Source organism: Mus caroli, unplaced genomic scaffold, assembly GCF_978045245.1.
Source record: "Mus caroli unplaced genomic scaffold, Mus_caroli_1 scaffold_9, whole genome shotgun sequence".
NCBI classification, from domain to species: domain Eukaryota; kingdom Metazoa; phylum Chordata; class Mammalia; order Rodentia; family Muridae; genus Mus; species Mus caroli.
In genome coordinates, this window is record NW_028227264.1 from 61,754,895 (window position 1) to 61,768,467 (window position 13,573).

Here is a 13,573-nt window from a genome sequence, read left to right on the forward strand (position 1 = left end):
AGATCAAAAATTCAGGTGACAGCAGATGCTGGCGAGGATGTGGAGAAAGAGGAACACTCCTCCATTGTTGGTGGGATTGCAAGCTTGTACAACCACTCTGGAAATCAGTCTGGCGGTTCCTCAGAAAATTGGACATAGTACTACCGGAGGATCCAGCAATACCTCTCCTGGGCATATATCCAGAAGATGTCCCAACCGGTAAAAAGGACACATGCTCCACTATGTTCATAGCAGCCCTATTTATAATAGCCAGAAGCTGGAAAGAACCCAGATGTCCCTCAACAGAGGAATGGATACAGAAATTATGGTACATTTACACAATGGAGTACTACTCAGCTATTAAAAAGAATGAATTTATGAAATTCCTAGCCAAATGGATGGACCTGGAGGGCATCATCTTGAGTGAAGTAACACAATCACAAAAGAACTCACACAATATGTATTCATTGATAAGTGGATATTAGCCCAAAACTTAGGATACCCAAGATATAAGATACAATTTGATAAACGCATGAAACTCAAGAAGAATGAAGACCAAAGTGTGGACACTGTGCACCTTCTTAGAATTGGGAACAAAACACCCAGGGAAGGAGTTACAGAGACAAAGTTCGTAGCTGTGATGAAAGGATGGACCATTTAGAGACTGCTGTATCCAGGGATCCGTCCCATAATCAGCTTCTAAACGCTGACACCATTGCATACACTAGTAAGATCTTGCTGAAAGGACCCAAATATAGCTGTCTCTTGTGAGACAATGCCGGGGCCTAGCAAACACAGGAGTGGATGTTCACAGTCAGCTATTGGATGTATCACAGGGCTCCCAATGGAGAAGCTAGAGAAAGTACCCAAGGAGCTAAAGGGATCTGCAACCCTATTGTTGGAACAACATGATGTACTAACCAGAACCCTGGAGCTCATGTCTCTAGCTGCATATGTATCGAAAGATGGCCTAGTCGGCCATCAATGGAAAGAGAGGCCCATTGGACTTGCAAACTTTATATGCCCCAATATAGGGGAATGCCAGGGCCAAAAGAATGGGAATGGGTGGGTAGGCAAGTGGGGGGCGCTATGGGGGATTTTGGGATAGTATTGGAAATGTAATTGAGGAAAATATGTAATAAAAATATTAAAAAAAAATCACAAGGCTCACCATTATCTCCACAGAAATAATCTTACCAGTAGAGATGTAGTGGTACCTTCTTAGATAAAGCTCTAACTCTGTTGAAATATTTGGATGAATGCAATCAACTTTTGTGATTGTTTTCTTACTCTTTTTTTGATTGGCAATGCCTTTCTTTGGACAAATCAATTCTTTTAGTCCTTGGATAGGTAAGGGTCAGCTATTGACTGGACCCTGGGGTCCTATCTGCTTCTTTAAGGTGACAGGCATTTGATCTTTGATAGAGTTGGTGGCCTTGATGTTGTAGGAGGCAAAACTGAAATTCTTTGCTCCTTTGTGCATCTCCTCCCATCTGTTGTGCACTCTGTGGCTGCCCACAGCCTTTAATTTCTAGAGGACATTCTTTCTTCTCAAGGTTTCAGTACCTTTCGCAAGATGCTCTAGTAGTAGAAAATGTGTCTCTCAATATTCAAACCACTGTTACTTCTCTCACATGAACATGAGACATTATAAAACACTCAGATTTAGCTTTTCACCCATTGAGTTCCTACCGAATCAGAACTTACTAGCCCATCTCGACAGAACCATTAAGGGGAGGCTGACTGGACCTCAACATACTAGATCCACCAATTGTAATATTCAAATTCATCCCATAAGGCATCAGAAAATATGAATCTGAGTGCTGCCCTTCAATCTTTGTTAGAGAGGACTACTGGGAGGCAAAACATGTATGTGCCTGAAGTGTCATTATGGAGAGAGAGAGGAGCTGCTGGGCCCATCTCATATTCCTTACAGCTGAGTGGTTTTTGTCCCTCTCCTTTTTCTCTCACACATATACAGTCCACACTAAGATTAGTTTCAAACTGAAGTTATGATTCAATGACAAGAATCTAAGTGTGCAGCCATGACAGTGAGGTTTAGGTACGCAGAGCAAGTGTAGCTTCTGGAAGTTAAAAGGAATAGTCACTGAGGAAACAAAGAAAGAAAGTAAGTTTTGATACAAACTATTAAAAAGCAGATTCTCACTATGTTCAGACCAGCCTCAAACTCACTACATAGCTGAGGTGGCCCGTGAACTCCTGAGGCTCCTGTTTCTACCTCCCAAGTGCTGGGATTCTCTGTGTGGGAGCCACTGTGCCCAGCTCAGACGGAATTTTATGTGAAAATGCTAAACACTAGTCTAAATTTGAAAGGTTCTAAGTGCCATGTTGAAATCAACTGGAAAACAACAACAACAACAACAACAACAACAACAACAACCCACAGGAGACTCTCCAGCGAGCTGGGATTATACTCAAGTCTTCCAGGGTCAGTAATAACACGAGTTTTCAGGGTCCCAGAAAGGAGTTGTGTGTGTCCTTCACCTTTCTCTATGCTCACACGTGATTGTAGGTTATATTTCTATTGTGCTTTTCTTTGTGGCACTAGAGGCTTTTGAGGATATTTAAGTGTGCACTTGCCTTACCCAATGCTCACAGTCTATGGTGGTGACCCCAAAGAAGGAACCAGGGGCTCCGATCCCCTTCACTCCCTGTCTCACAATGAAACCATTTCATTTTTTTTTTTTGACCAATTTTTTTTGACCTGTCCTTTTTTTCTTATGCTTGGCATTTACTCAGTTCAGTAAATACCAGTTTCAGCCTTCCTGAGAGAGAGAGAGAGAGAGAGAGAGAGAGAGAGAGGCATTTGAAAGTGAAGGTCACTGTTGATATCTCACTGGATGGGAAGAGTTGAACCTCTGAAGTAATGAAGTAATGATCACAAGAGTTTCATGACGGGTTGTCATGGGAGATCCCATTGCAGTACCACTGTTAAGAAAGTGTTCCAGAAGTTTCATGGGAATAGCTTTGGTTCTGATATAATAAATCTGCACATAAGAAGAGCTAAGGTATTAGCGCGATGCGGAGAATACCTTTGACTTTTAAGAACTCTGATACTCTCCTCTGGGGAGCTAACATCTCATCTGTCCTCCTTGTAGAGTTTCTAAAATGTTTGAGCTTGTATGATGAATTCGATACAGGAAAAGATTACGTGAATTCCTAAGGACTAGAAAGTTAGTGACCTGGCTAGGTGAGCTGAGAGTTGAATTTTGCAACAGTCTTTCACTATTATGCTGTGAGTGGAGGACAAAATAATAATTTGTTTTCAGATTACAGTGGAAGAACTACTTAGAATTGGCTTAATTAATTTCAACTGCTCGATTTTTTTTTTTTTAAGTTTAGCAAATGGTGATCTTTGCAGGATATCCTAGGGTCTCTCTGCTTTCCTATCCTGTGTCCATGTGCTCATTCATCATTGTTCTTTAAAGAAAGATTTATTGGTATTTAAAAAAAATATTTCTATGCATTTGTAAGGGTATGCTTGCATTCCTGAACTTGCCCATGGAGGCTAGAGGAGGGCTGTGGATTCCTTGGGACTGGAGTTAGTGTTGTGAGCCACCTCGTATGGGTGCTGGGAACCTTCCCCGAGTCCTGCAAGGGCCGTGCACGTTTAAACGTTGTGTCATCTCTCCAGGTTTTCTTCCTGGGTTTGTTGCAGTGTTCTTCCCTGGAGACTTCTGCCAGCATCCTTTAATTAACCTTCAATAATCTCAGGTTCCCCTATCCCTGACCACGGGAGGAAGCTAGTGACAATGTAGATCGTCCCTTTCTGCTGCTTCCTTCTAGGAGTTCTTTCCTCTGGTAGAGAAATTAGGACAGTGATAGTTTCTAGCACATACACATCCCCAGTCAGTCTCCCTTCTCTCACTTCCTGTGCTGACCAGTCTTTAATGTCTTGCTTTTGAGTACTAAACATATGTGCCCATTTTTTAACCAACCAAAAATAACCATGGCAAGGGGCCTTACCTAAAACCTTAATATGAATGTAATTATTGGCTTAATAATTTAGATTATATTAACACTAGAAGATCTTTTCTTTTTATTCCAAAACAATTTTTTTATTAGATATTTTCTTCATTTACATTTCAAATGCTATCCTGAAAGTCCCCTATATACCCTCCCCCCGCCCTGCTCCCCAACCCACCCACTCCTGCTTCTTGGCCCTGGCATTCCCCTGTACTAGGGCATATAATCTTCGAAAGACCAAGGGCCTCTCCTCCCAATGATGGCCAGCTAGGCCATCTTCTGCTACACATGCAGCTAGAGACGTGAGCTCTAGGGGTGCTGGTTAGTTCATATTGTTGTTCCTCCTATAGGATTGCAGACCTCATCAGCTCCTTGGGTACTTTCTCGAGCTCCTCCATTGGGGGCCCTGTGTTCCATCCAACAGATGACTGTGAGCATCCACTTCTGTATTTGCCAGGCACTGGCATAGCCTCACAAGAGAGAGCTATATCAGGGTCCTGTCAGCAAAATCTTGCTGGCATATGCAATAGTGTCTGGGTTTGGTGGTTGTTTATGGGTGGGGCAGTCTCTGGATGGTCATTCCTTCCATCTCAGCTCTGAACTTTGTCTCTGTAACTCTTTCGATGGGTATTTTGTTCCCCATTCTAAGATGGAACTAAGTATCCACATTTGGTCTTCCTTCTTCTTGAGTTTCATGTGTTTTGCAACGTGTATCTTGGGTATTCTGAGTTTCTGGGCTAAGTTTCTGTATCTTGGGTATGCTTGAGTTTCATGATACCCACTTATCAGTGAGTGCATATCATGTGTGTTCTTTTGTGATTGGGTTACCTCACTCAGGACGATATCCTCTAGATCCATCCATTTGCCTAAGAATCTCATAAACTCATTGTTTTTAATAGCTTAGTAGTTCTTCATTGTGTAAATGTACCACATTTTCTGTATCCATTCTTCTGTTGAGGGACATCTGGGTTCTTTCCAGCTTCTGGCTATTATAAATAAGGCTGCTATGAACATAGTAGAGCAGGTGTCCTTATTACAAGTTGGAACATCTTCTGGGTATATGCCCAGGAGAGGTATTGCTGGATCTTCTGGTAGTAGTATGTCCAATTTTCCGAGGAACTGCCAGACTGATTTCCAGAGAAGTTCTTCTCATGTGCTATTTGTACTTCTTCTTTTGAAGAATTCTTATTTATGGCCTTTGCCCATTTAAAAGGTGGACAAGGGCTGGAGAGTTAGTTCAGCAATTAAGAACATTTGTGGCTCTTGTAGAGCACATGAGTTCAATTCCCAGTATCTATATACTGGCTCACAACTGTCTGTAAGTCTAGTTCCAGGGCAAATGATGACCTTTCATGTCTTCATGGGCACCACACACATATATGATGCACATATATGCATTCAGGCAAAACATTTATCAGAGAAAAATAATAAAATAGATAAGTGTGAAGTTGTTTTATCCTTTTATTATTAAGTTATAAGGTTTAAACTAGACTGTAGATTTTTCATTTAATTCAATTATAATATTTATTGAATAACATCTGCATTGTAAACACCGATTTCTGGTCCTGCCTCCATAACAGGAAGCTGCTTATCATAGGCTTGCAAATCCCCAGGAGTTTTCTACAGACTGAAAAATTGGGTCATTGGACTTATTTCCTATCTAAGTATCACCTGAGAGAATGGACTTGGAAGCCTTGTTAGCAACCTTGATATGTGTGTCAGATTCTTGGCAAACTTGCCTTTGTTTACAACTACACACTGTCAGAACTGCAGGATGGAAAATGAAAGGTTGACACATTTGATTATTGGGTCCATCAGTCGGATACCACACTTAGAAGGTATGTGGAGCGGTGAGAGCACAGTCTTTGGAGGTCAATCGTTTTGAGCTGGAATCATATTATGTCGGCTCACTGTTTGACCACAAGCAAAAATCCTCACTGCTTACCATTGCAGAATCAGTGTTGCTTCAGCAGCCAGCAGGTGTCTGGGGAGGGGTGTCAAAGAGTCTACTGAGGTCTTCTTAATTGTTACCTTTTCTTCTTAGAATTTGTTTTTTATCCCTTCAGTCTCTTAGCAAATAGTAACACATTACTACCACTTCACCCTTCCTATAGAAGGGCTACATGACTTCTTAGATACATGAGTTGAAAGTATCTTCCCTCATTCTACAGGTTGTCTATTCATTTTATCTCTTAAATTAAAGATCTATTTATTTTTATTTTATGTATGTGTTTACCTGATTCTTATATGTGTACCATGTGTGTGCCTAGTTCCCCTGGAGGTTAGTAGAGGGTGTCAGATCCTCTGAGGGAGGGATGGGACACAGTTGTGTGTCATCATGTGGATTCTGTAGACCTGAGTCCTTTGCAAGGGCTAGTACACCCTTAATTATTGAGCCATCTCTCCAGTCCTTCTTCTACTTTCTTAACATCCTCTTTTAAAGTCCAGAAATTTATGAGTGATGAGATAGTTCAGTGGTTAATTGCACATACTTGTAGAAAAACTTTAACATGGCTGCTCTGGCAAGGTATCACACCCAAAGACCTTCTAGGTCTATATGATCTGGCTGGAATACAGACACGCTCTTGGCTCACATCTTTAATCCCTAACCAGGAGGGTTAGTTTATAGAAGGAAGCAGCCATTTTTGAAAGTGACATCCAGCTGAGGGCAGACAAAGTGACAGATCAGAGAAAGATTTGACAGAATGAGTCAGAGATAGGATATGACGAACTCTCAGTAGAACAGTCAGGAAAGAGGCTACTTAAGAGCAGCGCAGAGTGAGGCAGGGAAGACAGTTCAGTGAGTATGGTTCAGTTGAGTTCAGGCAATGCAGTGGAGTTCAGCTGAGTTTGTGCAGTTTGGCGCAGTTACATTCAGTTTGTGCAGTCAGCACAGTCAGTGAAGTTCAGTTTGAGGAATTCAGAGGGGAAGCAATTCAGTGAGAATCAGAGAGGAGCCAGCTTGGAGAGGAGTTTTGAGTCAGAACAGCTGAAGTTGACCCAGATATCCAGAGTTGAGAAAGAACTAGAAAGGGTGAGTTCATTCAGCAGTAAGCGTCTGGGATGACAATGACATCTGGTGAATAAAAGTTACTTTTACATGTACTAAGTCTGCAGAGGAACCAAGCTTCCCACCCCCCCTCTCCCCAGCATCCCCTTGGGGAGTTTACAACCACCCATAAACTGGCTCCAGCAGTTATAACACCTGTGGCCTCTTCAGGCCGCTATACTAACATAGATACTCATATGCACATACATGATTAAAAATACATCTTAAAAGTAAAGTTCAGAGCCAGGTGGTGGTGGTGGTGGTACACACCTATTATCCCAGCACTTGGGAGGCAGAGATAGGTGGACCTCTGAGTTTGAGACCAGCCTGGTATATAGAGCGAGTTCCAGGATAGCCAGGGCTTCACAGAGAAACCCTGTCTTGAAAAACTAAAAGAAGAAAAAAAATGCTAACTCTTAATTCTGCCTTCAGCCCATTTTTAACTATAGCCTAATATCTAGGGATATCTCTCTACAGTATAGTATGTATAAATCAGTCAGTCAATCAATCTAGATGTTTGTCTAGTTAGATTTATAGATATTGAATTTAACAGATTTCTGTTGCTTCTACATCTTCCTAACAATACTTTTGAATTGTACAGAAAGCTTGACGAGTTTAGTTTGTGTCCTTGGTTTTCATTTTTATAACTGCTGAAGCCTCTGTAAGCCTTATCCTTTTATATGTTGTATACAACTATAGAATTCATTGATCAAGTGAAATGTTAGGAATCTGTAAATGAGAACAAAATGTGGGTTACTTTTTTTCATAAAATAATTTCTATTAGGTGTTGCTATGAAATATAGTAGTCAGCCTATAACTGTGAATGCCTTGTGTCATCAGTATCTCCATGACATTCATAAAAGTGTGCAAGTCCTGTGACTCCCAGCTAAAGTAAAATACTGTTGTGCCACCTAACTTGAGCACAGCAAACTTGTTTAGATTTTAATGGAATTGATGTACAACGAGAGCTCATAAATAAACAAATATTTGTGCTTGGAAAATAAAGCTCAGAAATTTTCTTAGGGTTTTATTGCTGTGAAGAAACACCATGACCACAGCAGCTCTTATAAAGGCAAACATTTAATTGGGGATGGCTGCAGTTCAGAGGTTCAGTCCATTATCATCATGGCAGAAAGCTTGACAGCATCCAGGCAGGCATGGTGCTGGAGGAGCCGAGAGTTCCACACCTTGATCTGAAGTTAGCCAGGAGGAGACTGCGTGCCACATTGGGCATAGCTTGAGCATAGGAGACTTCAAAGACCACCCCCACAGTGATACACTCCTAGCAGTGCCACTCCCTTTGGGCCAAGCATTCAAACACACAAATCTCTGGGGCCCATTACTATTTAAACCACAGACATGTTAGGTTTTGATAGCCTAATTTTCACATTACTGCATATGCTTTGGTGCCACATGTAAGAGACATTATCACCAAACCTGAGATCACGACATTTTGCTCTGTTAAGTTTTACAGTTTAAGCTCTCTCATGCAGCTCTGCGACATACTCTGAGTTGGCTTTGTGTGCGGGAACAGAGAGCCATGTTCTTTTTTTTTTTTTTTCATATAACTATCTAATTGTCCCTGAGCCATTTATTAAAAACTATTACTAAATAAAACAAAAACAAAAGTAAAAATAAAAATGAACACTCTCTCCCTGACTTTTCTTAGAACCTTTGTTGAAAACCTGTTGATCATAAGTGTTAAGGATTGCTTTTTGGGAATGTCAATTTGTGTGTGTGTGTGTGTGTGTGTTTTATAGTTTTCTAATAAGTTTTGAAATAATAATGCTATTTCTTTTTCACCCAACATAGTTTTGGCTATTATTACTCTTTTGAAATTTCTACATGAATTTTAAGATTAGCTTATTAATTTCTGAGAAAATAAACAACCACATATTTTGTTAGGGACAAACTGCTGCTATTTTATAACTCCACTTACCACAAGAGAAGTAAGACATAGAGAAGGTTAAGTGAACCCCCCAAGGTATGAGAACAGTTACACGGAGCCAGTCTGTCCTCAGAGTCTGCGCTGTTCATTGATGTGACTCCTAGTCCTCAACTGGCCCTTGTGTATAGAAAGCAACTGGCAAACACGAATCACACATTACAGAAAGCCCGTCCCTATAAGACAAGACTCCCTGATAAGCAGCGCAAGACCCATTAGGTTTCCCGTTTATAGTTTGTACAATGACATGAAATCTCTGCTCATACATGAATAAGTTAAATGTACATGTGCATGAATATATCCCCAAAGTATACATATATAAAACATGCAGATACATTTATTAATAAATGAACATACACATGAAATAGAAATTCAGGGATAAATTTCTATACAGGTAAACAAGGACTGAATAGTTGGTGACTTTAGGAATTAGTATGGAGAATCGAACATTTTTACTTTATGTTCCTTACCATGCTGAATTATTATTATTTAAGGAGATTTGTTGTATTAATTAACATATTTATTTAGTGTGCGCACATGCCAGACATGTGTGTGGAGGTCAGATGTGTGGAGGCATGTGTGGGGATTCAGTTTTCTCCATTATGTGGACCTTGGGGCTTGAACTCAGGTCCACAGCTTTGGAGGCAAACACCTTTACCCACTGAGCCATCTCACCAGCCCTGCTGGGTTATTAGAGAAATAGACCCGCGTTACCTCAATGATGGAATAAGTCTATACTATGAAACTTGAACAGCAGATGTAGCTATTCTGTATGAGTTTGGTTGCTGGAGCTGGGGATGGAGAAGGCCACCTTTCCCTTGTTCCTTTAGACCCTTCTATATTGGTCACTTTAAAAGCAAATTAGCACACACTACTATTATAGCAAAATAGACTTTAAGTGAAAAGACCTACAAATAATGGAGATATTTCTCTGACAATCATTTTGTAAACCGTTATTTTTGTCACTAGACTTTAGAATGTACATGAGTCAATACATGGTGTAGAGTAAGTCTGGCCACGTGAAGCTTTTATCTGAGTGAGGTTATCACAGTCCGGACTATCATATTCTGTGTAGCCCTGGGATGACCTCATACCTTGGATCTCTATTCCCTGGAGTGGCGTGCCCTACCATGCCTGGCTTGAGGGTGCTGAGGATTGAACTCAGGGCTTCTCAGATGTCAGGCAAACCTTCTGCCCACTGAATTACCTCCTCAGTCTGCTAACATGACTTTAAATCAGCGGTTCTCAGACTGTGGGCCCGCGACCCCTCTGGGGCAGCGAACGACCCTTTCACAGGGGCCACATGTCAGATACTCTTCCTATCAGATCAAGGATAACTCTCCCGAACTAGAAAGCAACTCAGCAAAGACTGTCTTTACTTCCATCAACATGAACTTTCATGACTGCCTGAAATCTTAGTCGTGAACCATTTCCCAGCAGTGGAGATCGGAGCAGCTGCAGCAGTAGATAGCAATTTTGACTCGATGCTGCTCGTCAGCTGAGAATAATTTTCCTCCACGGGAAGGTGACACCATGCTTCTTTGAACGCTAGAATGCTCACCAAAACCAAACGCTGATCTGAAGCTGCGTGGTTCATTAAGATGTGCTGCTCTAAGTATCGTGTGGCGGTTTAATATTAGTTACTCGGGGAATATCCTTGGGGTCAGGTTAGCTGATTAATGCTGAAGTAGATGCAGCTGAAATAGAAAAGATGATTTATCAGGAGTTGTGTTTTTTTTTTTTTTTCAGGCAAAGCTCTGAAGGTATCAGCTGAGAGATTTACAGACGACCCCTGTTACCTCCCGAAAAGGGAGGCCGTGGTTCAAGCCGCCCGCGCCCTGTTGGCAGCAGTTACAAAACTCCTTGTTCTTGCCGACATGATTGATGTCATGTGCCTCTTGCAGCATGTGTCATCTGTAAGTAGACAATTTGCTTTGCTGTTGTTTTCAGTTTTAATTCCAATCTTGAAGCAAGCATCAATCCTGGTGCCTCTCGCCTCATCTTTATCAGAAGCCTTTAGCAGATAAGAGTTATGAAGACTGGTGCATACCCCCAAGAATGAAGCCAGAACTTGCTAGTCTTAAAGCCACTGTGAAAGGACATCAGGCGGCTTACGGGAGGGACGGGAGGAGGAATTGGCAGGGAGGGAATTTTAGACCTTTGAACATGCAATTCGCATGCCCCTCACCAAAGTATTTATTTTTTTATTTTATTTTCTCTTTTGTATGTGAGTGTGGAGGATAGTGTCAGGTGTCTCCTTTGATTACCCTCTGCTTTATTTACCAAAGCTGGGTCTCTACCTAGAGCAGTGGTTCTCATCCTTCCTAATGCTCCAGCCCTTTAGTGCAGCTCCTCATGATGTGGTGGTGACTCCCAACCATAAAATTATTCTCACTGCTACTGCATAACTGCAATCCTGCTGCTGTTATGAACTGTATTATAAATAGTCTTTGGAGGAAGAGGGTTGCCATAGAACTCACAACCCACAGGTTGAGAACTCCGGATCTGGAGCCAGGATTGGTGATCTGGCTAGGCCGGCAAGCCAGCTTCCCTGGGGACCACTGTCTCCAACTCACAGGCAAGCCCCCAAGCCCATCTGGATTTTTGTGTGCCACCGAGGTGTGAACTCCGGTCCTCACAGTTACGGAGCAAACGCTTTACCCACTAAGCCACTTCCCCAGAGTCCCACATGGGTCCAAACAAGCAACAGCACAGAGCTGTGTAGACAATATTATTCATGTGCAAGCGTAAACGACGTGAGAAAGAGAAGCCTTCACTGGAAGCTTAGCACGGTTGGAGATTTACCCTCCTTGGTAAGCAGGCACTACTATTTTCTCTTTTGTGGTGCTAAGTTGTCTGACCCATGGCTGTGCACCTGGAGGGCAAATGCTCTTTGTTAGAACCATATCCTCGCTATGACAGCTTTTTTTAAAAAATAATTTTTTTAATAAAAATAATATTTTTATACAATATATTTTAATTATGCTTTCCCCTCCCTCATCTCCTCCCAGACCCTCCTCATCTCTGTCCCCATCCAACTCCATGTCTTCATAAAAAAAACAAAAAACAAATCCAAACCAAGGAAACCCAAGAATTAAAAAACAGAACAAAACAACAGAAAGTAACAAAAAGCACAAGAAACACATACACATATATACACACACATATGCACACATATACACACATATACACACATACACATATACGCACATATGCACATATACACACATATACACATACACACATACATGTACACATATACACACACATACACACATATACATACACTCATACACACATATATACACATACACAATCATATACATACACACACAAACATAAACATACACACATACACATACATACATATATATACAACATACCCATACATACATACATACATATACACACAGATACACATATACATACATACAGAAACACACACACACACACACACACACACAAGACATAAACCCACAAAACTAGAAACTGTAATACACAAGCAAGACTGGTGAGGTAAAATGCCTTAACAAAGCAATAGGAGATAAAAAGTCTGACAGTAAAAACATTGAGTTCATTTTGTGTTGGCCATCTACTGCTGGGCATGGGGTCTGCCATTAAGAGAACTTTGTATACCCAGGCAAGACTGTTGGGGGGAAAACCAGTTTTTCCTTTGTATGTAGTTGTTAACTGAGACAGCTTCTTGCTTAGGGATGGGACCTCATGACCACTTCCCATTCTCAGCGCTGGGATCCCATTCAGCTTGTACCTGTGCAGTCCCCATGCATGCTGCCCCAGTGTCTGTGAGTTCAGGTGCAATCCTGTTGTGTCTGGAAGCCACTGTCCCCTTGGTGCCCTCCATTTCCTCTGATTCACAATCTTTCTGCCTCCTCTTCTACAGAGTTCCTCAAGCCAGGATGCGAGGAATTTGGTGAAGACATCCATTTAGGGCTGTGTATCCCAAGGTCTCTCACTCTCTGAATAGTGTCTCACTGTGGTCTCTGTGTTTGTTCTCAGGGAAGCTTCCCTGATGATGGCCGAGCAAGACACTGATCTATGAGTAAAGCAAAATGTCACCAGTAGGCATCTAATTGTGACATTCCTTTAGCAGAACAATAATATTTGGTTTCCTCCCAGGTCCATGGCCTATGTAGTCTCAGGCTCTGGGTCACCTGAACAGTGTCAGGTGTCTCACGTCCCTGGGGTGGGTCTTAAATCAGTAAGAAAGTGGTTGGTTACTCCTATAGCATTTATGCCACTGTTGCTCAAGTACATCTTGTGGGCAGGGTGTCGTTGTGGATGTCAGGGTTTATAGCTGGGTTGGTGTTTACCTTTCTCCTCTGGTAATGTGCAGAGTACCTCCCAGTACCATGAACACTAGTCAGTAGGGTGAAGACCAGTTAGGCACTAGCTCAACCTCTGTGTTCAATATGTGTAGTGTGTGTGTATGTGCACATACGTGTGTTCCCTTCAGCAGTAGGACTTACTATTTGTGGAGAGCAACCAATAGTCTTAGAAATAGTGTTCATTGTTTTGGGGATTCCCCTGAAGCCCTTTTAGCTAAAAACTCATATATATATATATATATATATATATATATATATATATAACCC

At 41.6% G+C, this 13,573-nt stretch overlaps 1 protein-coding gene across 4 annotated transcripts in view; it reads left to right on the plus strand.

Annotated features, from left to right (window-relative positions):
- The window catches only part of Ctnna3 (catenin alpha 3), a 1,580,538-nt gene that overhangs the window by 131,380 nt on the left and 1,435,585 nt on the right, over positions 1 to 13,573 (plus strand). For all 4 annotated transcript variants that reach the window (XM_021173456.3, XM_029482775.2, XM_029482772.2 and 1 more), the window contains exon 4: positions 10,710 to 10,876. In XM_021173456.3, coding sequence (XP_021029115.2) covers positions 10,710 to 10,876 — 167 coding nt within the window. The remainder of the gene's footprint in view (positions 1 to 10,709; positions 10,877 to 13,573) is intronic.